This window comes from Myxine glutinosa, chromosome 1 (assembly GCF_964187855.1).
Source record: "Myxine glutinosa chromosome 1, kmMyxGlut1.1, whole genome shotgun sequence".
NCBI classification, from domain to species: domain Eukaryota; kingdom Metazoa; phylum Chordata; class Myxini; order Myxiniformes; family Myxinidae; genus Myxine; species Myxine glutinosa.
In genome coordinates this window covers 364,366,967-364,393,846 of record NC_136261.1, presented here as the reverse complement: position 1 = coordinate 364,393,846, position 26,880 = coordinate 364,366,967, and the positions used below count along the sequence as shown (strand labels likewise).

The 26,880-nt window shown below is 47.2% G+C and overlaps 1 protein-coding gene across 11 annotated transcripts in view; it reads left to right on the top strand.

The window, feature by feature from the left end:
• LOC137414496 (uncharacterized) overlaps nucleotides 1-26,880 on the top strand; it is a 114,653-nt gene that overhangs the window by 68,630 nt on the left and 19,143 nt on the right. For all 11 annotated transcript variants that reach the window (XM_068100066.2, XM_068100060.2, XM_068100027.2 and 8 more), the window contains 2 exons: nucleotides 8,515-8,625; nucleotides 13,747-13,857. In XM_068100066.2, coding sequence (XP_067956167.1) covers nucleotides 8,515-8,625; nucleotides 13,747-13,857 — 222 coding nt within the window. The remainder of the gene's footprint in view (nucleotides 1-8,514; nucleotides 8,626-13,746; nucleotides 13,858-26,880) is intronic.

Here is a 26,880-nt window from a genome sequence, read left to right as displayed (position 1 = left end):
TGGCGGCGGACCAAACCACCGACACCACGGTGCAAGCCCTCCGGGCGGCGGACACGGGCCTCCGCCTGGCCGACATCCCCTGCGCGGACACTGTCCTGCTCTGCGACGTCTCCCAAGGCCGGCCTCGCCCCATCGTGCCCGTCACCTGGCAACGCCGCATCTTCGCCTCCCTCCACGGCCTTTCCCACCCGGGCCGGAAAGCTTCCCAGAAGCTGGTGTCGGCGCGTTTCGTCTGGCACGGCCTTCGTCGGGACGTCCGCGATTGGACCAGCGCCTGCACCGCCTGCCAACGGGCCAAGGTCCACCGACACACCCAGGCCCCGCTGGCACCTTTCACCGTGCCCGAACGACGTTTCGACCACGTCAACGTGGATCTGGTGGGCCCCCTTCCCCCATCACGAGGGTTCACACACCTGCTCACCATGGTGGACAGGACCACCAGGTGGCCGGAGGCCGTTCCCCTCGTCTCCACCACCACCGCCGACGTGGCGCAGGCCTTCATCGCCACCTGGGTCGCCCGCTTCGGCGCACCGGCGGACATCTCGTCAGACCGCGGACCACAGTTCACCTCCGAGCTGTGGGGCGCGGTCGCCCGCAACCTGGGGGTCAAGCTCCACCGTACTACGGCCTACCACCCCCAAGCAAATGGGTTGTGCGAGCGATTCCACCGCTCCATGAAGGCCGCGCTCATGGCCGGCCTTCAAGACGGCGGTTGGGCCGACCGGCTGCCGTGGGTCCTTTTGGGCCTTCGCACGGCCCCCAAGGAGGACCTCCAGGCATCCACCGCCGAGCTGGTCTATGGCCAGGTGCTACGCGTCCCGGGCGAATTCGTGCCCGACGCTACCAGCCCCTGGTCCGCAGCTCGCCAGCGCTCGGACCTCCAGGAGGCCGCCCGACGGTTTGCCCCCGTGCCGACATCCCACCACGGTGACCCCCAGTCCTACGTCCCCCCAGCACTCCGCACCGCGGAGTATGTTTTTGTGCGTCACGACGCACATCGGCGGCCACTCCAGCCGCCGTACGACGGGCCCTTCCGGGTGCTGCGACGGGACGACAAGTCGTTCGTCATCGACATCGGCGGCAGGTCAGACCGGATTGCAGTGGACCGCCTCAAGCCGGCGCACGTGGACGTCGACCACCCACCACGGGTGGCCCTCCCGCCGCGGCGAGGCCGCCCCCCGTCCACGGTGCCCCCCACTCGACCGCCCACCACCTCACCGGACCCCCTCCCACGACCCGCCAGGGGTCGCTTCGGCCGGGTCATCAGGACCCCCCTCAAGTTGACCCTGCCGGTGCAAGTCGATTCTGGGGGGACGTGTGTAGCGGCTGCCGCTGGGGTTACACAATCGCCTTGCACCTATCAAGGACGCGGAGCGATCACCAGGCCGGGCTCGTCCAGGACGCCCGGGCAGGCCCGCGCTCGACTTGCCAGGCCTCGGTCGGGACGCCCGGGCAGGCTCGCCCTCAACTTGCCAGGCCGCAGCCGGGACGCGGGGCCACGCCCCCTGGCGCCAGGCCTGGGCAAACCCCCTGGCGGAATAGATATATATTGCTGACCGTAAAACGTTTTTCCCAGAGTGCCTGAGTGTTTGATTCGAATAAAGCAGCTCAGATGAATTCAAGCTTTTTGTCGCGTCCATTCTTTCGATCGACGTGGGAGCCACAGCTCCTTCAATACTACCATTAAAGCACTTTTCTTGGCAATCCATTCCGGAGGCATCGACTTTTGACCTCTGCTTTCCAACTCGCATTTCTGTCCTCTCCTTCATTCCTCGCATCACCAAACGAGCATCCCATACCAGTGGCCAATTTTGCCTCCTGCATTAAAGTTACTCTATGAACTCCTCCAATAGTCAGAGAGCCTACTACACTCTATTTCAACCCATAGCATACAAAAGGTTTGACCCCCTAGAGTTGTTGGGGGTATCAAGCTGAGTAAAAAAAAGTATGTAAGATTGACCCCCCCTGCTGGAACTAGTCACCAGACCCCCCTAAAATGACCCCAATAATGGGTTATTTCAACCCATCTCATACATGGACCAAATTTGGTTACAATATAGTGTCATGTTAGGACATTACAAAAACATCAAATCTAACAACTTACCCTGCTGGAAAGGTGATGTTAGACCCCCCGCAAAGTACCCCCCAAAATGGGTTATTTCAACCCATCTCATACATGGACCAAATTTGGTCACAATATAGTGTCATGTTAGGACATTACAAAAACATCAAATCTAACAACTTACCCTGCTGGAAAGGTGATGTTAGACCCCCTGCAAAGTGCCCCCCCCTAAAAACGGGTTATTTCAACCCATCTCATACATGGACCAAATTTGGTTACAATATAGTGTCATGTCAGGACATTACACAAACATCAAATCTAACAACTTACCCTGCTGGAAAGGTGATGTTAGACCCCCCGCAAAGTACCCCCCAAAATGGGTTATTTCAACCCATCTCATACATGGACCAAATTTGGTCACAATATAGTGTCATGTTAGGACATTACAAAAACATCAAATCTAACAACTTACCCTGCTGGAAAGGTGATGTTAGACCCCCCGCAAAGTGCCCCCCCCCCCTAAAAACGGGTTATTTCAACCCATCTCATACATGGACCAAATTTGGTCACAATATAGTGTCATGTCAGGACATTGCAAAAACATCAAATCTAACAACTTACCCTGCTGGGTAGGTGATGTTAGACCCCCCCCCCCCCCCCCGGCCCCAAAGTACCCCTGTTTCAAGCCATCGTTTACATGAACCAACTTCGGTCACAATCATGTCATCAGGATATTACAAATTATCAAATGTAACAACTTAACAGCTTAAGACATGTCTGTACATTGACATACATCATCATTTAATGCCCCTAGTTTAGTAAAAGTATGCAAATGACCTTGCTAGGCCCTCCTTGGTAATATTTTTTGTAAACTACGGAAGCCAATAGAGGACAACCAATAAAATATTGTTGATGCACTTATAATAGCATGACATGATCAAATATAATATAATAATAGAAGCCTGAATGAAACCAATCAGAGATGATTGACTTGTAGGCATACTATCCTAAATTTCATGAGCATTATATGGTCAAATAGCAAATACATTTTGTATTTAACTTTCACAGATACTGAACGAGCCCCTCCTTGAGGAACTGCATATTCTAGATTTTCCAGTTTTTAAGCAACATGCTTTCATATAGTAAGTATGGAAACTTAATCTGAAGAATTTATGTTTTCCTCTTGACATTCCCCTCTTCTTTTGGTTAATAATGATAACAAAGTTGATATTTGTTCCACATTAGAGGATATTAAAATGTTTAACAATCAAACATTATTTGAAATGCATTGGTTTGATAATTTAAAATGTTTAATCTTATTACAAAGATTAACTAATAAAGCTCAGAAGCCTCTTACAATGGAGATTAATAGTTTCCTGTATCCAATGACCTATTAGTTTCCAATGACCTATTCCTGTATCATTTATTGTTTTAAATGAATTTTAAAACAACGATAAATCATGATGTCTTCCCTAAAATAAGAGCTCTGTTGCTGACAGGAAGTCATGTTTCGTTTATGTTTGAGTCTTGTGGTAATAAATAGTAATCCTCATTGACTGATGGTGAGTTTATATATTTGAAGTATCATGTATTTTGTGTGTAGATTGTTTTGAGGAAGGGTCTAACATCACCCACCTTTTCCAGAAGGGTAACGTTAGATTTGTTATATTTGTACATCGTGACCAAATTTGGTTCGTATATGCAATAGGAGATTGCGGGGGGTCTAACATCACCTACCCAGCAGGGTAAGTTGTTAGATTTGATGTTTGTGTAATGTCCTGACATGACACTATATTGTAACCAAATTTGGTCCATGTATGAGATGGGTTGAAATAACCCGTTTTTAGGGGGGGGCACTTTGCAGGGGGTCTAACATCACCTTTCCAGCAGGGTAAGTTGTTAGATTTGATGTTTTTGTAATGTCCTAACATGACACTATATTGTGACCAAATTTGGTCCATGTATGAGATGGGTTGAAATAACCCATTTTGGGGGGTACTTTGCGGGGGGGTCTAACATCACCTTTCCAGCAGGGTAAGTTGTTAGATTTGATGTTTGTGTAATGTCCTGACATGACACTATATTGTAACCAAATTTGGTCCATGTATGAGATGGGTTGAAATAACCCGTTTTTAGGGGGGGGCACTTTGCAGGGGGTCTAACATCACCTTTCCAGCAGGGTAAGTTGTTAGATTTGATGTTTTTGTAATGTCCTAACATGACACTATATTGTGACCAAATTTGGTCCATGTATGAGATGGGTTGAAATAACCCATTTTGGGGGGTACTTTGCGGGGGGTCTAACATCACCTTTCCAGCAGGGTAAGTTGTTAGATTTGATGTTTTTGTAATGTCCTGACATGACACTATATTGTAACCAAATTTGGTCCATGTATGAGATGGGTTGAAATAACCCATTATTGGGGTCATTTTAGGGGGGTCTGGTGACTAGTTCCAGCAGGGGGGGTCAATCTTACATACTTTTTTTTACTCAGCTTGATACCCCCAACAACTCTAGGGGGTCAAACCTTTTGTATGCTATGGGTTGAAATAGAGTGTAGTAGGCTCTCTGACTACAACATGATTTCAATTAATTTTCCATTTATTTTTTATTATTTTTATTACCTCCACCACCGAAGGTGGATGGAGGTTATATTTTCACCCCTGTCTGTTTGTTTGTCTGTCTGTTAATGTGCTGGTTTTAAGCTCTGTCTGTGAACATAGCTTTGTCCGTACTTTGTCTGCGAACAAGATATCCCAAAAAGTTGTGGACGGATTCGGACGAAATTTGGCAGAGATGTAGCACTTCTGACAAGAATGAAATGATTAGATTTTGGTGAAGATCCGGATTCGGATCCGGCTAGTAGAATTTTAAAAGTGATTCCTCACCATTGGAAGATGGGACCAAAAACGATACATAGCAGGATATCTCAAAAAGTTGTGGACAGATTCAGACAAAACTTGGTGGAGAGGTTGTGTGTGTGACAAGACCGAATCAACTTGTTTTTGGTGAAGATCTGAATATGAATTCGGATACGAGAATTATTTAATTTTTCAGTGATTCTTCACCATTGAGAGATCGGGCGAAAAGTGATATATAACATGATATTTTAAAAAGGTTATGGACGAGTTATGACTAAACTTGGTGGACAAGTTGGTTAGGTGACAAGAACAAGCCGATTAGATTTTGGTTCAGGTTCGAATTTAGATCCGACCTATCATTGGGATACAAAACGTAAACTGTTGAGGCTGGTGGAGTTATGCGCTCTACCGAGTGCCGTTCTAGTTCCACCACGTTTCCACACGTAATAAATAGCTTGCTCGTTTTTTCTTGCACTCGGGCAAATGAAATGCCTCAAATACGTTTGTGTTTGTTCGTGTTTGTATACCGTGTCAAGGCTTGTGGAGGAGATAGAACACAGAGCGGAGGAGGACATAAGAGAACAAAAAAATTATGAGAATGACAGGGGGAGGAGGGCACACCAATGGCAGGTTTGAGGACAAGATGGAATGTGGGGAAGAATGAGAGCAAGGGGAGAACACGGGGGTGGAGAAGATGGATACAGCCGCAAACTGTCAGCCATAGAAATGGGAGGAAAAACACGAAACTCAGAAAGAGGTTAGTTTGGGGAGAGTTGATCATGCTTGTGCATGGGGGATGATCTGAGATGGCAGTGCACAGCTGTCCTGAATCACTAGAGGGAAGAAAGAGATTGAAGAGTGTATGGAAGGTGGTTTTACAGGTGAGGGAAAAAAAGAAGTAACGAATGAGTGGAGGTGAGCATTGAATCTGGATTTTGTGATTTATACCAGAAAGGGGTTATTGGGACACCATGTCTGCCTTGCAGAAACCGAAGGTGGGTGGATAGTACGGAAAGATCAGAGGGAGCAAGACCAGAAAAGAGGTGGTAGAAGACCTGTTTGTGATGGGAAAGTGAGAGACCCAGAGACTCAGCTTTGGTGTGGGAGATTCCAATGATTATGAAGGCATGGGTTTCTACAGTGTCGAGCTGAGAAAGTTGCGAGTCACGGGCGTCAGACCAGAGGGGAGAGCAGTACTATATTGAGCTGCGGATGAAGGCCTTGTAAGTGGATATGAGTTCAGGTGTGCCAAGGAAGGACTTTAAACGAAGGAGGATACCCATTTGGCTTTGGAGGCCAACTTTGAAATGTGGTTTGCGAAAGAAAGATCATGACAGATAGTGAGACTCAGTTGTATGATTGACTGGAATTCTTCAAGAGCATTGTTTAGGCAGATGAAATTCAGTAGCTTGCCAGATGGTCCTTTAGGAAAGTCGGAGTGTGGGATTTGTCAGGATTGAAAGACATATTCCAAGTGTTTGACCAGCTTGTGATTTTATCAAGGTCTGAAGAGAGGCTGCAGGCTGCCTGTCTGAAGGATGAGGGATGCCATGGCAGAGGGTGAAGTCATCAGCAAATAGATAGAGGATTTTCCAGAGTCAGAGATTGTTGATGAAGATCAGGAATTGATGAAGAGAAATGAGTGTTGAATGTTGTTGAATGTTGAATGAATGAAATGAAGAGAAATGTTGATGAAGAGAAATCAGGAAGATCAGTGTGGCCCTGAATGGGTTTCTCTCATCTCCTCTTCCTGTTCAGGCTGGAGTTCCCCAAGGCAGTGTTCTGGGCCCTGTGCTTTTTCTGGTCTTGATCAATGATCTCTCCGTCTCTCTGGAAAATCCTCTCTATCACTTTGCTGATGACTCCACCTCTCTGCCGCTTCATACCTCATCCCTCAGATCGGCAGTCTGCAGCCTCCTCACTCTCTGCAGAACTGGACAAAATCACAGACTGGGCAAACAAGTGGAACATGTCTTTCAATCCTGACAAATCTCACACTCTTACGATGTCTCTCCGAAAAGACCGACTGGACAACCCTCCCATCTACTTTCTGAACAATCCTCTCAAAGAAGTTCTGTCACTCAAGCTTTTGGGTCTCACTGTCTGCCATGATCTTTCCTGGGAAAACCACATTTCAAATCTGGCCTCCAAAGCCAGTTGCCGACTGGGCATCCTCCGTCGTGCGAAGTCCTTCCTTGGCACACCTGAGCTCCTCACCACATACAAGGCTTTCATTTGCAGCTCAATGGAATATTGTTCTCCCCTATGGGCCGGTGCTCCTGCCTCACACCTAGCTCGTCTTCACGCTGTTGAAACCAAAGCTTTCAGAATCATTGGCATCTCCCGCGAATAATCTAACTCTGTGGGCCTTTCACTCACTCACTCACCGCAGGCAGGTTGGTGGTCTTTCTGTCTTCTACCGACTCCTCTCCGGCCTAGCTCCCCCAGCTCTGTTTGTGCTCTGTCCCCCAAATATTCCTACAGGTCACACAAGAGGTGCTTACAACTCTTATGGTTAAACTGCCAAAATCAAGACTGCCTTGGGGCGTTCCAGCCTTGACAGGGAAAGGAGAATAAATAATTCCATTTGAGAGCCACACAACTCGGGGTACAAGCCTCGCCGGGGGAGGGGGGGAGGGTTCTCTATGTAAATGTGTACTGTGAAGCACCACCTGGTGGTGGTGGCAGAGGGTTTTGCAACCTCCTTTTTTTTTACCTGGGCAAGGCTGAGATTAAAGCACTCTTTGCACGGGTAGATTTGGCCTCATCCATTCCTCCTCCCCCCTCCTTCCCTCCACAGTCCCTCCCCCAGGCTACCCCACTTCCACCCCCCTCCCCTCACACCCCCCATCTCACCCCCAAACAATTGTTCCCTTTTCAACTTCTCTCATCCTCCCCTCCTCCCTTCCCCCTCCCTCCCTTTCCCTCACTCTCCCCTACCCCACTCTTCCATCCACCCTCCCCTCCTCCCTCCTCCCAAACAATTGGACCGTCAGTGAAGCGACAGGTAGGCTCCGCTAGTAGGACATAAGCAGATAGTTTGGAGAGTTAGGTGGGATGCCAGACTTTATCTAAAGCTCGAGATATTCCTCGACAGATGGCCCTGATCTCATGTCTGATTTTGATGACCTACATTCTTTGTTGGGAGAGTAGGTGCTGTTTCTTACTATAATGCTACAGCCAGAAAATGTCACCTTTGAGGATTGTTTAGTTCACGGCCTTGCTATCCTTTACACTCTTTCCTGGTGCTGTTCTATCAATCAACCTCTTTGCACTTCTAGCTCGTTTCTCCTCCTGCCTACTCCTGCTGTGCTTTTCAATTTGACTGTTTCTCTTGTTTTAAGTATTTATTTTATGGCAGCATTTTATCCCAGAAGTTTCTTCTACATGGCAACGGCAACAACTATCTGATATTGTGCTCTTTTATTTACTACCTTCCTTGCATTCATGTTGGTTACTGCAAAATGTGGCATCTTCTCTTAAGTGAAAAGACCAACTGTGTTACTCAGGAAAGGTTTGTTTCCATAGTGTTTCTGGTCTATAACCTAAGACTGTCCGCTGCCTTTATAAAAAGTGAGTTTTTGTTCCAGATTCGGGGGCGAAGTTTGAAGTGAAAGATGAACTGGACATAGAGAAACACCTGAATGTTCGGAGACCAAGAAAATCAAAGCCCTCTTTGCTTGAAAGTCGTTGTGAAGAAGGTTTGTGACAACTCCCGTATATTTTGCTGTTGACCAGTTTGATGAACTTTTGTGGATTTACATGTTTTGGTGAACTACAATTAATGGCTTGGAGAAGTATCCAACATGGTAGGTGAAATCCTCAGCCCCCCATTGTCCTTTTAAAAGTAATCAGATGAAATGGTATTTTCACCACAATGATAAACTTGGTGTTGGCTTAACGGTTAAGGAGGCAGGTTGAGATCTTCGGGTATTGAGTTTGAGCCCGTGCCGGGTCATCTTTCACTGTGCCGGGTCACTCAACTTGTCATCTTTCCAGAGTCGGCAAAAATAGTACCAGCTTACTGGTACCGGCGGCACGGTGGTGCCCCCATAAAATGACGCAAGCATCACAAGCATAGGAAACGACAACAACAACCACCAATGATCTGTTTTGTGATTTGCCGTTGTTCTCATTCTTCCAATGCAGTCTACTCATTTACCTTTTTGGAAGATGGGGTTTTAGGTTTACTACTTTTTTACTCCGGAAAGGAGGCCACCAAAGTCGCAGGAGCAGTTATATTTTTGAGTTGTCCGTGCATCCGTCCGTGATGGGTTTTCATCACCGCAATAACTCTAGAACGGCTGAAGGGATGCAAGTCAGACTTGGTGCAGGTAGGTATAATGATGTAAAGATGAACCGATTAGATTTTGGGGTAATGAGGTCAAAGGTCAAGGGTCATGTGAGGTTAAAAAAAAATTATGTTGTCATGATAACTTGTGAACCAGTGATGGGACTTTGACCAAATTTAGTACAGGTCTGTATGTTGCAAAGATGAACCGATTAGATTTTGGGGTAATGAGGTCAAAGGTCAAGGGTCATGTGAGAGAAAAAAAATCATGTCATGATAACTTGTGAACCAGTGATGGGACTTTGACCAAATTTAGTACAGGTCTGTATGTTGCAAAGATGAACCGATTAGATTTTGGGGTAATGAGGTCAAAGGTCAAGGGTCATGTGAGGGAAAAAAAATCATGTCATGATAACTTGTGAACCAGTGATGGGACTTTGACCAAATTTAGTACAGGTATGTATGTTGCAAAGATGAAATGATTTGATTTTTGGTTCAAGAGGTCAAAGGTCAGAGTATGTAATATATTTTTCATTACTGCAATAACTTAAGAACGGCTGAAGGGAACCAAGTCAAACTTGGTAGAAGTATGTATAATGACGCAAAGCTGAACTGATTCGATTTATAGGGTCAAGAGGTCAAAGATCAGAGGTCCTGTTAGTTTAAAAAAATTGTTGTTGAGCTAACTTGTAAACCAGTGATGGGAATTTTACCAAACATGGTATATGTATATATTATGATGCAAAGGCAAACTAAGACGAACTGGATTTTGGTGTCAAAGGTCATGTCAGGTAAAAATGTGATACTTGAGAACAGCTGAAGGCACATAAATCAAACTTGGTACAAGTATGTATAATGATGTAATAATGTGGGTGGAGTCATATCGGTCGACGTCGCAACGTCAGAGTGCCGTTCTAGTTACCCTCACCATAGGAGAAGGTATTGCATTTGAGTCTGTCTGGTTGTTTGTTCCTTGGGAATTTTTTTTTGACGTGTGTGTGTGTGTGTGTGTGTGTGTGTGTGTGTGTGTGTGTGTGTGTGTGTGTGTGTGTGTGTGTGTGTGTGTGTGTGTGTGTGTGTGTGTGTGCGTGCGTGCGTGCGTGCGTGTGTGTGTGTGTGCGTGTGCGCGTGCGTGCGCGCGCGCGGTGTTTTTTTTTTTGTCTGTCCGCTCACTTATACTTGCCTACAGGTCACAATTTTAAACCAATGTTCACGAAACTTCACCAAATGGTAGAGTTCGTGGTCCGACAAAATCCTATTTATTTTTGAGGTCAAAAGGTCAATGTAGGCCAAAGGTCAACCACTTTCTTCAAATTTCTAAAATCCTCAATTTTCATCCAATTGACTTGAAATTTGAATAAGATTTTCACATCAGCGAACTGAATTCAACCACCAAATATTTTTGATATCGGCTTCGGCCAAAATGTCAACATAGGCCGAAGGTCATCCATTTTTCTCAAATCCTCAATTTTCATCCGATTGACTTGAAATCTGAATAGGATTTGCATATCAGCTTACTGAAACCAACTACCAACTATTTTTGAGGTCAACATAGGCCGAATTTCTGAAATTGTCAATTTCCATCCGATTAACTTAAAATTTGAAGACGATTTGCAAATCACTTCACTGAATTCAACCACCAATTATTTGTGAGGTAAGAAGGATGCTCTACTGAGTGCCATTCTACATTGTTCTCTTTTGCCAAATGTCGCTCTTTGAGTGATTTTTCATTTGTCTGTCTGTCTGTCCGTTTGTTTGTCTGTTTGTCCGCACAGAATAAATATGATTTTCTCTGCAACCGTTGGTCCAATTGACGGGAAATTTTCACCATAGGTACACCTCCTCCTGCAGAAGTTTTTATGATAATTATGATGTCATAGGTCACATGATATTGGCGCCATCTTGGAAAAACCAAAAACATTTGCACCTCCATATCTTTGAAAGTGCAGCATTGAAAAAATTGAGACATGGCTCATTGTAAAGAACTCTCCATTGGGAATAATATATGTTAATGATGATGTCATAGGTTCCTCCATTATGATGTCATAATTCGACAAGTACAAAACTTAATCCGTTCAAGATGAAATTTATTGAGCATCATCTATGGATAAATTGGTGGAGGAAAACAAATGATGATGTCTTCGGTCATGTGGTTTGGCCGCCATATTTGTTTTAACACAAAAGCCTTAAAAAACACTAAAAACACATCCTGGCGAGGGTCTGCAATCCCTGATTGCTCTTTCTTGTTATTATTTGCTTGCTTGCTTTTTTTCAAATAGGATTTTTCTTCATCATCCTTTGTACTAGTGAATAATTTTGCATTTCGCTTTGTACGTGTATCAGGTTGAAAATGTTTGCCTGCTTTGGTGTTGATGCATTATTTTATGTTATAGATTGGACGATGCTGGTAAGTCTGTCTTGAACCATTATAGAAAGGAGAAAAGAGACCGGAAAATTCTACACACACGCACACACGTTTAATTACCATTATTTGAAAACTTGTTTGTTTGTATGCAGAATAAGGCTGCGTGGTAGCATCATTGGCTGAAGGCGTGGCTGTGCTGCTGATGCAACGCCCCCTGCTGGTTAGGGCAGAAATTTGGCATGTGTTCAGGGTGCCAGTGCTAGCTCGCCTAGTATTCACGAAGGACACCATGGGATCCTTAACATCCAACAACAATAGCCGGCAGATGGTACACCGGCTGAACGTCCTTTAAAGAGACAGCACACATCACCCACACTGATAAATACTGAGATGACACATTGTAGCTGGGTCGGGATTCAAACCTTGGCTGGATAGCTTAGACATGAGTGTACGTACCTCTAGGCCAATATGTCAGCCAACCTGAAGTGATTTCCAAATCTTATTTGAGTATGACATGACATGGCAAGTTCACGATAGAGACCAAATAACAGTGCAACTCAGGTTTACGCAAGGGCGTTTTGTTTGTTGGCGCACAAAGGAATGAGCTAACGGTTGTCTCACTAATCAATTTGGTGGTCTGTCAAGCTCTGAAAGAGGTGGTGGTGAAACAACGTACTGGGTGAGTTTGAGTTGCAGGGGTGTCATGCTTCACAACTAGAAGTCAGTAATCATTCAGTTGTCAGTTGTGCTTCGGTAAATCTGCATTTCATGAGAGAGCGACAGTGACAAAGACAGAAAGACGTCAGCAGAATTCTTCCCACTTCTCACGCATGCAGAAATGAGAGTGTGACATCCACTCTCATAGCTCACTTACAATATTAACTATATCCTATATATTTACAAAACCCCAGGAATAAATAACGTGTCTAGCCAGCTGAAGACATCAGTTGAGGACTTTGGCATCATAAACAAATAATTTATTTGTTTTGTATGGTCTTAAGACTCGTGGATCAGCTGCAACACAAATCAAGCACGTGTGCAGACAAATACACGAGACAACACCGGACTTAACTTCACACAAACATGACTGCTGACTTTGGGAGAAGTGGCCCAAACTTACTGGACCACTGCGGGTACCGATGAAGCCATCTATATGGCGTTGTTTTTCTCTCCGCGCTCAGCTGGGCAATTCCAATGATTTTGAAGGCCTTGGTTTCCACGGTGTCGAGGTGAGCAAGGTGTGAGTCAGGGGAGTCAGCCTCGAGGGGGAGCAGTACCCTCAAGCTGCGAATGAAGGCCTTGTCGGTAGATAAGAGTTCAGGAGTGCCAGGGAAGGACTTTGTACGAAGAAGAATGCCCAGAGTCAAAGATTGTTGATGAAGATCAGGAATTAGGACTGGACCCAGAACACTGCCTTGGGGTACTCCAGCCTTAACAGGGAGAGGAGATGAAAGGATTCCATTGAGAGCCACACATTGACTATGGGAGTAGAGGAAGTTGTGTGGAGCATGTGTGGAGTTGGCCCTAGATACTATTGAGCATAGGCAGACCCCTGCTCTAGCAGGGAAAATGGCCTTAAAATGCATGTTGTTGTTGTGTTGTATAGGCAGAGAGTTTGGAGAGTAAGGCAGGATGCCAGACTATATCTAAAGCTTGAGATGTGTCTCCACAGACGGCCCTGGTCTCATGTCTGATATTGAGGACCTCCATCTATTGATGGAGAGCAGACTGGTTCTTACTTCAATGCTGTAGCCATAAAATGACTCTTCTCTGCCGATTGTTCAGTTCACGGCCTGGCTGGTCACAGCATTTACACTTTTTCCTCGTGCTGTTCTATCAATCAACTGTTCTGCTCTTCTAGCTCGTTTTTCCTCCTGCCTACTCATGCTGTGCTTTACAATTTGACTGTTTCTCTTGTTTTACATATTTATTTATGGCAGCAGTTAATCTCAGAAGTTTCTTCTACATGGCAACTATCTGATATTGTGCTCCTTTATTTACTACCTTCTTTCCATTTATGTTGGTTACTGCAAAATATGACATCTTCTCTTAAGTGAAAAAACCAACTGTGTTACTCAGGAACTGCTTGTTTCCATAGTGTTTCTGGTCTACAATCTAAGACTGTCTGCCTCTATTTTTAAAAAGGCTTTGTTTTTTTTCCCCCAGATTCAGGGGCGAAGTTTGAACTGAAAGATGAACTGCACATAGATCAACACCTGAATGTTCGGAGACCAAGAAAATCAAAACCTTCTTTGCTTAGAACTCTTCACAAGGAAGGTTTGTGACAACGCCCGTATATTTTGCTGTTGTCCAGTTTGATGAACTTTTGTGGATTTACATGTTTTGGTGAACTACAATTAATGGCTTGGAGAAGTATCCAACACGGTCGGTGAAATCCTCAGCCGACCCCTCCCGCCCCCCCCCCCCCTCCGCCCATTCCCACCCACATTGTCCTTTAAAAGTAATTAAATGAAACGGTATGTTCACCAGCGATGATAAACCTGTGGTTGGCTTAAAGGTTAAGGTGGCTGGGTGAGATCTTCGGGTCTTGAATTTGAGCTCCTGTCGGGCCGTTGAAATAGCACCAGGTGGAATGACTCAACATGTCATTCTTCTGAGGTTGGCATAATGAGTACCAGCTTACTGGTAACAGGGGCACTGCACCAGTGGCACAGCCATGCCCCCAGAAAATGATGCAACCAGCAGCAAAATGAGGTCCTGTGGGATTTGCATGTTAATTCTTAACACCATGGTTAATTTTGTAGAGGAATAAGTCCTGATTCGAAAAAATGATGGTGTGTTTTTTTTTTTTTTTAGCTATTTGAGTGGTTTTTTTCAGGTCATTTGTGACACCCCCCCACCCACCCCACACCCCATCCTCCCCTCCAAATGGTGAGATACGGTCTTGTAAATGTTTTCCACCTTTTTATATTTCAGAGTAAACCTGGGAATGTGGCACATCAAATGAAAGCTCTCGCCACCAAATGAACTAATTCATGAAGGATTATCACATAAATGCTTAATTCAGTGACCTATACACATCAATATTGAAAACGAATACTTTTTGGATGCATTACTCCAATATGCGATCAAGTGCAATATTCTATTACCAGGGGGAAAATCCAGTGTAGATGTATTTTTGATAGTCTGTTGTTGCCCTGTGCTAACTTATTTGGTCAGCTTCTTCGTTCAGTATATTATTGTTGAATAATTAACTAAGATGAAACATCACGTCCAGGACGAGTACAACCACAATCAGTGATGCGAATATTCTAATGTAAAGTTTTAGATCGCTGATTTAATGTTTTAGATTGGTTTCCTTGCAGGTTTGGGAACTCTTGGTAATCAGGTGATGGGATTAGTAACCAAGCTCGATCAAGCATATATGTGTATATATATATATATATATATATATATATATATATATATATATATATATATATATATATATATATATATATATATATATAGATATATATTGTTACTGATCGCGGTTTAGATGGTATGATGGGCCGAGCGGATGGTCCAACCGCGACCGTTACAGGATCCCCGATTCACCCAGAACTTTGGCCGTATCGCACCGCAGCTGCCCAATCTGGGAAAAGACTAAAACGACGAAATGCAAAGAGGAAAACAAAGGCAAAGAAAGGTTTGAAATACTACTGAATTTATTGACTATTTACACACATAAGCAAAAAGAAAGCAGTCACGTTTATTTACAAGCACATAAGACGCAGGTGACACAGTGAAATCTTTAGCTTACCTACACAAGCTTAATTAACCCAGGACAGAAACAAACAGAACAAGCTCACGTACACAAGAAGGGTGGAAAAAGCAGGAGGTGGATGGCTGGAGGGAGAGGAAGGTCCTAGGGGGTCCTGCAGCACAACCGGCGCGTTTAGCAGCCGCCGTTCCTTTACGGCCCTGCTCCAAACCGCCGTTCAGGCCCCCAAGCTGCTGTTGTGGCTGCTGTGGACGTCGCGTGCTTTGCCAGGCCTTGTCCGACTCGTCTGGTCCAAACCCTCAACTCGTTCTTGGTCCACTCACTCTTTACCACCGACTCCTCACCGCAACCAACGCAACCAACTGACCACCACCACCGACTCCTCACCGCAACCAACTGACCACCGACTCCACTGACTGACTCCTCTCTGACGACCAACTCACGACTCTCTCGCGTGCGCCTTTTATAGCGCCTCCGGCGATTAAGCCGCCGGCCTTTTGGACACGCCCATCGGGGTGCTCACCTCGGCCCTGGTTGGTCCGCGCGACCCTCTGGCTCCGCCCTTGATGACGACGGGCGGGCACGCCTTTCTTCTCCGATTCGAGCACATGTTCAATGGCGGTTATTGGAGGGGAGGTAATTAGAATCGAGGGTTGGCAATGATGAAAGGGGATGTGAAAGGAAAGGAGATTTTGGGGATGGGAATGAAAGGGGATCTATTCTCTTTCACTGGTGCAATGGAGTACTTCAATTAATGGGAGACACAGCCTTACCCTAAAACACAGAATAAGAGATAACTATCAAACAGGGGTATTCTATTCTTTGGCTGACGTGTCTGCTTGTGGACTAATTATGGGATGCCCTTTCACCTTTACACAGCTCCGGAGGTAGGGGGGCGCAGAATAAACAATAATAATAATAATACAGCACACAATCAAAAAATATACAGTCCTCATCTCCGCAACACTGCACCCTCCTCCTCTTAGGCACGTCCCGGGACTACAACTTTTATTTAGTGTGACACGTAGGTGTAGTTCCCTCTACTTTTAACCTGACCCTGAGTGCGACAGTTTTAAAACATAAATAAATGTGTCCCGCTGCTCCATTGCACCCTGCCTAACAGACTTACGCCCACAGTTAACCGAATTGCGGAATGGTCTTCAAACTATACACTGACGGTGGGAAGCATTATTTACAATGACGCTATTTTTATTTACAAAACTAACCCAGGACCTGTAATTGTTCTTTCTGGGGGGGAGACAGTCTGCTCTGCATCGACGCACCATGAAAGCACTAAAAAAACGCACCAATTGGTGCAGTCACCATTGTTCATCAATGTTCAACAATAAAAAATAACCAAACAACCCCTAACCCTGCAGGTGATCTCTTGCTCTTCGGCTCCCTCTGCTGGTTATTATTATTTGGTCTTCCAGATGTTGTCATTCCTTTGCTTTACTTACTGGCAGCCTATTTGTAATAAAGTGTACCCAATGTGTCCTTTTTATTTTCTGTTATTTATGGCCCACAGGGCCGACTACGTGTGGTTCACCTGTGGGGCATCGGTGCCCTGTGGCCAAGGTCCGCCAGCAAGATTTCGGGCCCTCATGGCCGGTTCCAGCAGAGGGGCCATGCCCCAACCCATGGGGTCCATAAGTGGTGCTCGGCCACAGGCATGTGGTCCATAATGTGGTGCATCGATGCAGACAGCTGGTTCTGGGAATTTCGGGCGCACAATGGAGGACTCACGCACGCTCCCCTCGGCACCCAATGGCGCACAGGTCATGTGGGAGACAAAAGGGGAAAGACAATTGAGCGAGGGGTAAGGTCACAAGGGTACACGTCAATAAGGCAATGCAAGGCGAAATGCGTACGGAGGGCGAAGTGAGAAAGCTCGTCCCTACCGTACGTCACCCCCCTGTCACCTACACTACCCTTGCCCTTACCCCATATGTACAAAATCTACACATTACCAATCCGTCGCTACTGTCACGTCTCCCCATATTTCCTCTATACCAAATTCGTCGCCACAATCCCTATACTTCAAAATTTGCCATCACCAAATTCATCATCAATCCTCATAAGGAGGCAGAGATGGAACATCAAAGCACAATGTCACACCCACGTCATGATGCGTCTCACAATCCAAAACATTTGCATCAAAAATAATTAAACATGGCATGGTGCGGAGTACCTGTCACCTCAGGTGAGTGGATGCAGATGGTGCGAGGAGATCCTTCTTCCTAACTATCCTCTAAATGACTAACACACTTTACACTACCCGGGGTCTCTCCCTGCCAATCCATTGGCCAACTTACACTATGGGTTCTAAAAACCAATTCCCATTGACCAAACTGTGGTGCTTCTCAATTTGGGGTCTCACTCCCCCGATTCATCTCCCGGTGCCCTCGCACAATTTCTGGGCTGCGACGTGTAGCTCTCCCAGCAGGTCTACCCACCTGCACACCTCCACCACTGCAGTTGCCACCCGAGCTTACCTAGCTCCTCACCCTAACCTAACTAACTGGGGAAGGCCCTCTCCTGGCTCTGTCACCCCTTGGTGCCCTCTGGCACTGGGCTACCCGGGTCCGTCCTCCGGATCCTCGGGCCCCATCCACAACAACTACTACCGGCTCCCAGAGCCCACCTGCGGCCTCACCTGGCCGACATCCTCACAGTGGTGGAGCGCCCAACCAACTACACACACTAACAGGCTACACGCCCAGCCATTTCCACAACACTAATGCACCCATCCAAAGACCATTCTTTCACCCGCACCACAGATGCCAATATCCAACCGCAATTTACCTGTACCCTCTACCTAACACTTACACTACCCGCCCCGGGTATCCGTGATGGGGGTCCACTCTTCCCCCCATTCACACCTTCGCACCATCCACTCCACTCCACAATTTCCACCATACTCACTCCACGACCATCCATTCCAATACTCCATACCATTTATTCCATACACCTGTCCTCCATTCACCTGTCGTTGCACACCTGTGCAATCATACTTGGTGCCACCTGCACCCTCCTCCTCTTCCTGGACCATTTGGTCAACACAACACGCAATCACCACTACTCCCTCATACACTGCTCCACACACCTGTTCAGTTGCACCCCTGTGCAATCACACCTGTTCAATCTTCAAACACACGGCATCATCTCAGCTAACTACTCCCCTCTGAAACTTGCGCTTCCCAGTCGTCCCTTTAAACTATTGCGCTCCCACGTCATTATCATCCACACTAAACTACCTGCGTCCCCACTACAGGTATCAGTCACTAACTAAACTTAACGTTACCTAATGTCATCTTCGCTAGATCCCTACACACGATATATCCTAACCCACCCGGGCTAGTTTTCACTGCCATCAACCCCATAAGCTATAGCGCATTTGCCCCCACCTGTGAGGGATGGTGGATTTGCCATCCCACCACATCGGGGAGGTCCTACTATCAATTTCGCTCACCAAATTCCAAGCAATTCAAAAATTTTCCATCTACTGCCAATTCTACCCACTATTATCAAATTTTGCTCTTTTTTCTAATTTCGGGGCCAAAACACTATCCTATCCTCATCACCCGTCTACTTATTACATCCTCTCGGTGCGCCAATTCACGTCTACAGCCCGGCTTCGTACAGCCGAGCAATGAACGCGGGTCGTTTTGTGCCAGCGGCTGGATACGTCCCGCATTCGGGGCAGGGACGGGGGCTTACCCGGGCCGAGATCCCACGCACCACCTCGGCGTGGAGCCATCCAATGTCCCGATCTCGACCTGCCGGCACGTCTCAATAGAAAGTGGTCGCCATGACGACCCTTCCTATCGGGCTGCCCGCTCCGCCTAGTGGAGCCCGGACGCGGCCGTTCCAAGCGAGGCACAGCGTGGATCGCGTACGGCGGTTCTTTCGAAACCGCCGTGGTTCGGATCCCCGCTGGTCCTCGCGGCACGCGAAGCTGCCCGACGCGCACCGAGGGCCCGATTCGGCTATAAGTCGTTCTAACCTCTAACCCGGTTACCGTCGATGCTTCACCTGCATGCTTACATGCATACGCTACCCCTTTCTTGCTCATACCTCCAGCTGTTTCCATGCTCCTCGTACCTTTCCTTACACACCTCGGTACACTCATTCCACTCACCGACTTGGTCACACACCTGACCACCGAACACCTTGGCACACATTCGTCGCTCGCACACCTCACCAACACACCTCTTCGCGCCCCTTCCTCGGTCACCTCCTCTGTGACAATCACAGGTGTGCTCTTACTCGCACACCCAACCACGTGCCTTACGACCAACTCAAATGTGCATTCCCACACACGCTCTACCATTCCAGGTGTGCATCCTTCCATTCCAGGTGTACATCCTCGCTCACCTGTCACAACCAACTCACGCTCCGTGCCACTCTCACTACTCTCACCACCACTCTTGACAACGCACTCACCCTTCGGCGTGCACTTTTTCCTCACACACCCCATGGTCGGACATTCTCGCACACCTCTTTCTTCGCACACCAGACCTGTCGCACACTTCACCAACGGCCTTTCACGAACACCCGGATCCAAACCAATCCCCAAGCCGACTGAAGCTTTCCTCACATCATGTACATTTCCGATTATATCGCCACTCACCTTGGCACCTCGTCTCCGCACCTCCTTTGCCACCTGCAAACTCTTTATTTGGTTAGTGAGCAGCACATTATGAGTTGAGCACCGACCTTGTACCAATTCCATTACCTCCTCCTGGATTTCTCTCTTAGTTTCTGTCCGTCTCTTCTTAATTTCACTCACCTCTTCTTCCACTTCCTCTAATTTTTGTTTAACCTCTTTTATTTCTCGGTGCGTCTCCTCAAGTTCGTCCTCTAAGGCTACCGTGACCGTCTCTATGTGCATCCTCACCTGCCGGTCCTTTGTCTCCATTATCTCTGTCACCTCGTCCACCCTCATTGTCAGTTCCTCACGTACCATCTGACATTGCCTCTGTGTCGCTATTAATTCGTTTTTAATTTCTTTTTGTGTCACCTTTAACCCTCCTAGTACCGCAGTGTTCTTTTGAACCTGCTCCACTAACTCCGTCTGTCCCTCTGTCAGCTGTTCTACTCCCTTCGTCAGATCCTCTATGCCCCCCTGTAACCTAGCCGTATTATTCCTCACTTCTTTCTCCATACGCTTCTCACCTCGCTTTACCTCCTCGCGTAGCCCCGAAACCTCCTCACCCACACCTCGTCGTATCTCCTCCTTCATCTCCTCCCTTTCTTTTGTAGATGCCGCCCTCATCTGTCCCAATTCATCCCTCTGAGCATCCAGTTTGGTTTCTACCCCGAGTTTTACCTCCTCTATCTGCTCTCCCATTTGTTTAATTTCTCTGGCGGATTGCTCCCCTATCTCCCGCAATTTGTCCTCCATCCTATCTTCTAGCCCCATTAACCCATTTTTCATCCCCTCTATCTGATTCTCCTGGGCAGCCATTCTATTTTCCACCCCCGTTAACCCATGTTTCACCTCTTTTATCCCGTTGTCTAACCCCTCAAAATTATTGTCTAACTTCCCAAATTTCTTGTCTAACTCCTCACCAGTACCCCTCGCTTCGTCCCTCATTACCCCCATTTGCTCACTCTGAGCCTCCATCCGGTTCCCCATTACCCCCATTTGGCCCTCCAATCGCTCACCCTGAGCATCCATCCGGTTCCCCATTACCCCCAATTGCTCACTCTGCAGTTTGAGGGACGCCTGCATTTGCACCATAAATTGCTCCATGAGGGCCTGCATTTGGGCCATCCCTCCCACCTGTGCAGCGGGTGCGGCTGCCGCAGCCATGTGCGAGGCGCCATTTTGCGCGCCTGATACCCCCTCAACCACATTGCCAATGTTCTCCTCCTCTTTTTCATCCACATACATTTCCCCGAGGTCCTGGGTCGATTCTACCCCGTCTATCTCTCCCACCGGCATCCCGTCGCCTTGGCCAGCCATGGCGCGATTTCAAAATTCGGGTTTTATAAAACAAACAAATTTCGGCTGCTCCAAATTTTGACCAAATTTTTTTTTTTTTTTTAGATGTTTTAAAAATTTGGTTCGGGCCCCGAATCTCACTCCCAGACACCAATTGTTACTGATCGCGGTTTAGATGGTATGATGGGCCGAGCGGATGGTCCAACCGCGACCGTTACAGGATCCCCGACTCACCCGATTCACCCAGAACTTTGGCCGTATCGCACCGCAGCTGCCCAATCTGGGAAAAGACTAAAACGACGAAATGCAAAGAGGAAAACAAAGGCAAAGAAAGGTTTGGAAATACTACTGAATTTATTGACTATTTACACACATAAGCAAAAAGAAAGCAGTCACGTTTATTTACAAGCACATAAGACGCAGGTGACACAGTGAAATCTTTAGCTTACCTACACAAGCTTAATTAACCCAGGACAGAACAAACAGAACAAGCTCACGTACACAAGAAGGGTGGAAAAAGCAGGAGGTGGATGGCTGGAGGGAGAGGAAGGTCCTAGGGGGTCCTGCAGCACAACCGGCGCGTTTAGCAGCCGCCGTTCCTTTACGGCCCTGCTCCAAACCGCCGTTCAGGCCCCCAAGCTGCTGTTGTGGCTGCTGTGGACGTCGCGTGCTTTGCCAGGCCTTGTCCGACTCGTCTGGTCCAAACCCTCAACTCGTTCTTGGTCCACTCACTCTTTACCACCGACTCCTCACCGCAACCAACGCAACCAACTGACCACCACCACCGACTCCTCACCGCAACCAACGCAACCAACTGACCACCGACTCCACTGACTGACTCCTCTCTGACGACCAACTCACGACTCTCTCGCGTGCGCCTTTTATAGCGCCTCCGGCGATTAAGCCGCCGGCCTTTTGGACACGCCCATCGGGGTGCTCACCTCGGCCCTGGTTGGTCGCGCGACCCTCTGGCTCCGCCCTTGATGACGACGGGCGGGCACGCCTTTCTTTTCCGATTCGAGCACATGTTCAATGGCGGTTATTGGAGGGGAGGTAATTAGGAATCGAGGGTTGGCAATGATGAAAGGGGATGTGAAAGGAAAGGAGATTTTGGGGATGGGAATGAAAGGGGATCTATTCTCTTTCACTGGTGCAATGGAGTACTTCAATTAATGGGAGACACAGCCTTACCCTAAAACACAGAATAAGAGATAACTATCAAACAGGGGTATTCTATTCTTTGGCTGACGTGTCTGCTTGTGGACTAATTATGGATGCCCTTTCACCTTTACACAGCTCCGGAGGTAGGGGGGCGCAGAATAAACAATAATAATAATAATAATACAGCACACAATCAAAAAATATACAGTCCTCATCTCCGCAACAATATATATATAGATATATATATATATATATTGTTACGTGGTCCTCCCGGTAACTACCTGGTCTCGGTGACCCCCGGACCGTGGGAGGCACCCCGCCAGAAAGATATATGATTTATACGCTTTCGTAACGCAATCAATATGAATTCCAGTCAATAAGAAACCCCACACCAAGGATCCGGAGTAATCAATAATATATTCCCCCAAGGAATCAACAATCAACAATCAATCACTAAGATGGCCATCTTACATATGTGTCCCCCCCTGTCCCCACTCACGACCACTTGGGCCACTGTCCCTCACAATGTCTCTCTTCTCCGCACACGGGCGGTGGAGCGAACCCCGGGCGGACGTGCTCCAAACGTGCATGTCTCGTACCGGGGACAGCTGCTGCAGCGCACACCTTGCCAAGCAACGGGGCAAAACCAAGCGCGGCTTGCAACGCGCGCGAGGCCCAAGGTGCGACCCGTACGCGTCCTTGTAGACGGTGAGGCGAACCGTGCCGGACGCTGGGTTCCGTGCACGAACCCACGGCAACTTGACGTGTCAAGGGGTAATTACCCCGCGCAGGTAACTCCTTTTGTCAGACGGGCTTTCAAACGCAGCGTCCTCCACGCTGCTCAATATCGATACCAACTCTCGTCGGAGCTCGGCGAGGAAGAGGAAGAAGATCGTCGCTTCTCCAGGACCTCGTGTCTTTTCTTCTTCCGTTTCCGGTCTCCTTTTTCCCAGAAGGGCTCCTGACCCTTTAATCACAACAACCTTTAATCGACTACACATTGATAAGGAAAGACCTGAATAGTAATTCACATAAATTCACATAAATCCGTAACAATATATATATATATATATATATATATATATATATATATATATATATATATATATATATATATATATATATATATATATATATATATATATATATATATACATATACACATACATATTGCTGGTATTGCCGGGCGGGGGAGGGAAGGGGGAAGGGGAGGGGAGGGGAACGGGGGGAGAGCGAGCCCCTTGGTAAAGCGAGCGATTTTTTTTTTTCATAGCGTTTCATAGCGTCATAGCGATTTTTTTTTTTCATAGTGTCATAGCGTTCATATCGTTCATAGCGTCATAGCGTCATAGCGATTTTTTTTTTCATAGCGTCATATCGTTCATAGCGGTCATAGCGGTCATAGCTTCATAGCGTCATAGCGTCATATCGTTCATAGCGTTCATAGCCTCATCGCGTTCATAGCGTTTCATAGCGTCATAGCGATTTTTTTTTTCATAGCGTCATATCGTTCATAGCGGTCATAGCTTCATAGCGTCATAGCGTCATAGCGTTAAATCGTTCATAGCGTTCATCGCGTTCATAGCATTTCATAGCGTCATAGCGATTTTTTTTTCATAGCGTCATATCGTTCATACCGTTCATAGCTTCATAGCGTGTCATAGCGTCATAGCGTTCATAGTGTCATCGCGTTCATAGCGTCATAGCGATTTTTTTTTTCATAGCGTCATAGCGTTCATAGCGTCATAGCGTCATCACGTGATCGCTCTGAGCGAAACAGCGCCCACCTGCTCTGAATCCGTTGATTCCGTGTGCTGAAATGCGCTGAGGTAAATATGAATAAAAAATATGGATCGTCAAATATTTTGAGTTCGGCCATGTTTGTCCCAGGCTCAATGGCCATGTCTATGCCAAATATCAAGCACGTAAGCCTCTCCGTTTAGGAGTCTATCGGTAACATTACACACACACACACACACACACACACACACACACACACACACACACACACACACACACACACACACACACACACACTGTGTTTTATATATATAGATTGCAGGAGGAGGTGGTGGTCGACTCCAAGGGATCTGAGTGATATATAGTCTTGTAGGAGGGGGTGGTGGTCGATTCCAAGGGATCTGGGTGATATTTAGTATTGTAGGAGGAGGTGGTGGTCGATTCCAAGGGATCTGAGTGATATATAGTATTGTAGGAGGGGGTGGTGGTCGATTCCAAGGGATCTGAGTGATATATAGTATTGTAGGAGGGGGTGGTGGTCGATTCCAAGGGATCTGAGTGATATATAGTATTGTAGGAGGAGGTGGTGGTCGATTCCAAGAGATCTGAGTGATATATAGTATTGTAGGAGGGGGTGGTGGTCGATTCCAAGGGATCTGAGTGATATATAGTATTGTAGGAGGAGGTGGTGGTCGATTCCAAGGGATCTGGGTGATATTTAGTATTGCAGGAGGAGGTGGTGATCGATTCCAAGGGATCTGGGTGATATTTAGTATTGCAGGAGGAGGTGGTGGTCGATTCCAAGGGATCTGAGTGGTATATAGTATTGTAGGAGGGGGTGGTGGTCGATTCCAAGGGATCTGGGTGATATTTAGTATTGCAGGAGGAGGTGGTGGTCGATTCCAAGGGATCTGAGTGATATATAGTATTGTAGGAGGAGGTGGTGGTCGATTCCAAGAGATCTGAGTGATATATAGTATTGTAGGAGGAGGTGGTGGTCGATTCCAAGAGATCTGAGTGATATATAGTATTGTAGGAGGAGGTGGTGGTCGATTCCAAGGGATCTGAGTGATATATAGTATTGTAGGAGGGGGTGGTGGTCGATTCCAAGGGATCTGGGTGATATTTAGTATTGCAGGAGGAGGTGGTGATCGATTCCAAGGGATCTGAGTGATATATAGTATTGTAGGAGGGGGTGGTGGTCGATTCCAAGGGATCTGAATGATATATAGTATTGTAGGAGGGGGTGGTGGTCGATTCCAAGGGATCTGGGTGATATTTAGTATTGCAGGAGGAGGTGGTGGTCGATTCCAAAGGATCTGGGTGATATTTAGTATTGTAGGAGGGGGTGGTGGTCGATTGTGAGGGATCTGAGTGATATATAGTTTTGTAGGAGGGGGTGGTGGTCGATTGTGAGGGATCTGAGTGATATTTAGTATTGTAGGAGGTGGTGGTGGTCGATTGTGAGGGATCTGAGTGATATTTGGTATTGCAGGAGGAGGTGGTGGTCGACAGAGGTGGGCGGTCCGCTTCGAAAGTCCGCTTATCCGCTGCAGCGGACTAACGTTTTCGAAGCGGATAAGCGAATCGGAACAACCCCCGGAAACCGAAGCGGATAAGCGTAAGCGGACTACCGAAAAATTAAAGCGCATCGCGATTCGCCAAATCAGCTGTTAGCCTGAGCCGTTACTCTAGAATTGTGAATATTTATTTAAGTGAATAATAAGTGAAAACTGAATATTTTATTGGACGCTAGAGCGGCAATAACGTCAAGATGGAGAGATTTCTGACTCTCCAGCCCAGCGGCAGTGCCAGGGACAGGCACACGAGCGACGCAAACCAGCAGTCCCAGCACAGCGACATCCACAACCCGGCGGTCAACATGATGGGGGACGTGGAGGACAGTCAGGAGATCTGCGCCCTGACCCCTCAGCTCGCGCGCAGCGAGAGCAGGATGTCGCTGGACTCAATCGAGTCGGCTGAGATCAACGTGACAATGGACACAGACAATTCCAGCCTCAGCCAGAAGTGGAGGCACATCGCCCCCTTCTTCAAGGTCGTGGACAGCAAGGCCACGTGCACCAAGTGCTCAAAGACACTCAAAGCCCAGCCCGGATCAAGTTCAAACTTGAAGGTGCACTACCAGAGGTACCACGATGCCCAGCACAACGTCCTGCCTGACGAGCACCTGGACCCTACCCCCCAGCAGGGACCCCAGCCCGGCTCGAGCAGTACGGACTACCTGTTCGCCATGGAGGAGGGGCAGCAGGAGGAGAGCCTCGAGGAGAAGATCAGGGAAGAGGTCAACAACTGGTCGAGGAAGCCGCTGAGGGGGAACCCGGGGCTCTCGCCCAATCTCTTCCCGCTCGAGTTCCGTGATGCTTGGGTAACTCTATTTCTCAGGCATAACACGCCGCTCCCGAGCTCTGCCTCGGTCGAGCGCGTGTTCAGCTACGGGTCGGACATCCTCAGGCCTAAGAGGTCGGCCCTGGCTGCACCGAACTTCGAGGCCCTCGTCTTCATGAAGGGCAACCTCCAAATCCTCAAGAAGGCCCACGAGGTGGAGGAGGAAGACGAGGACTAGTCAACAGACTGCTAGTCTGTTGACTAGTAGGCCTAGACTCTCTTGTCAAAGAAAGGACGGGCAAATTGATTTTTCTTTAATGTAACTTGCATATATTAAAATTATATTTAAATTAACTGTAGAGTAGAGTAGAGTCGAGTG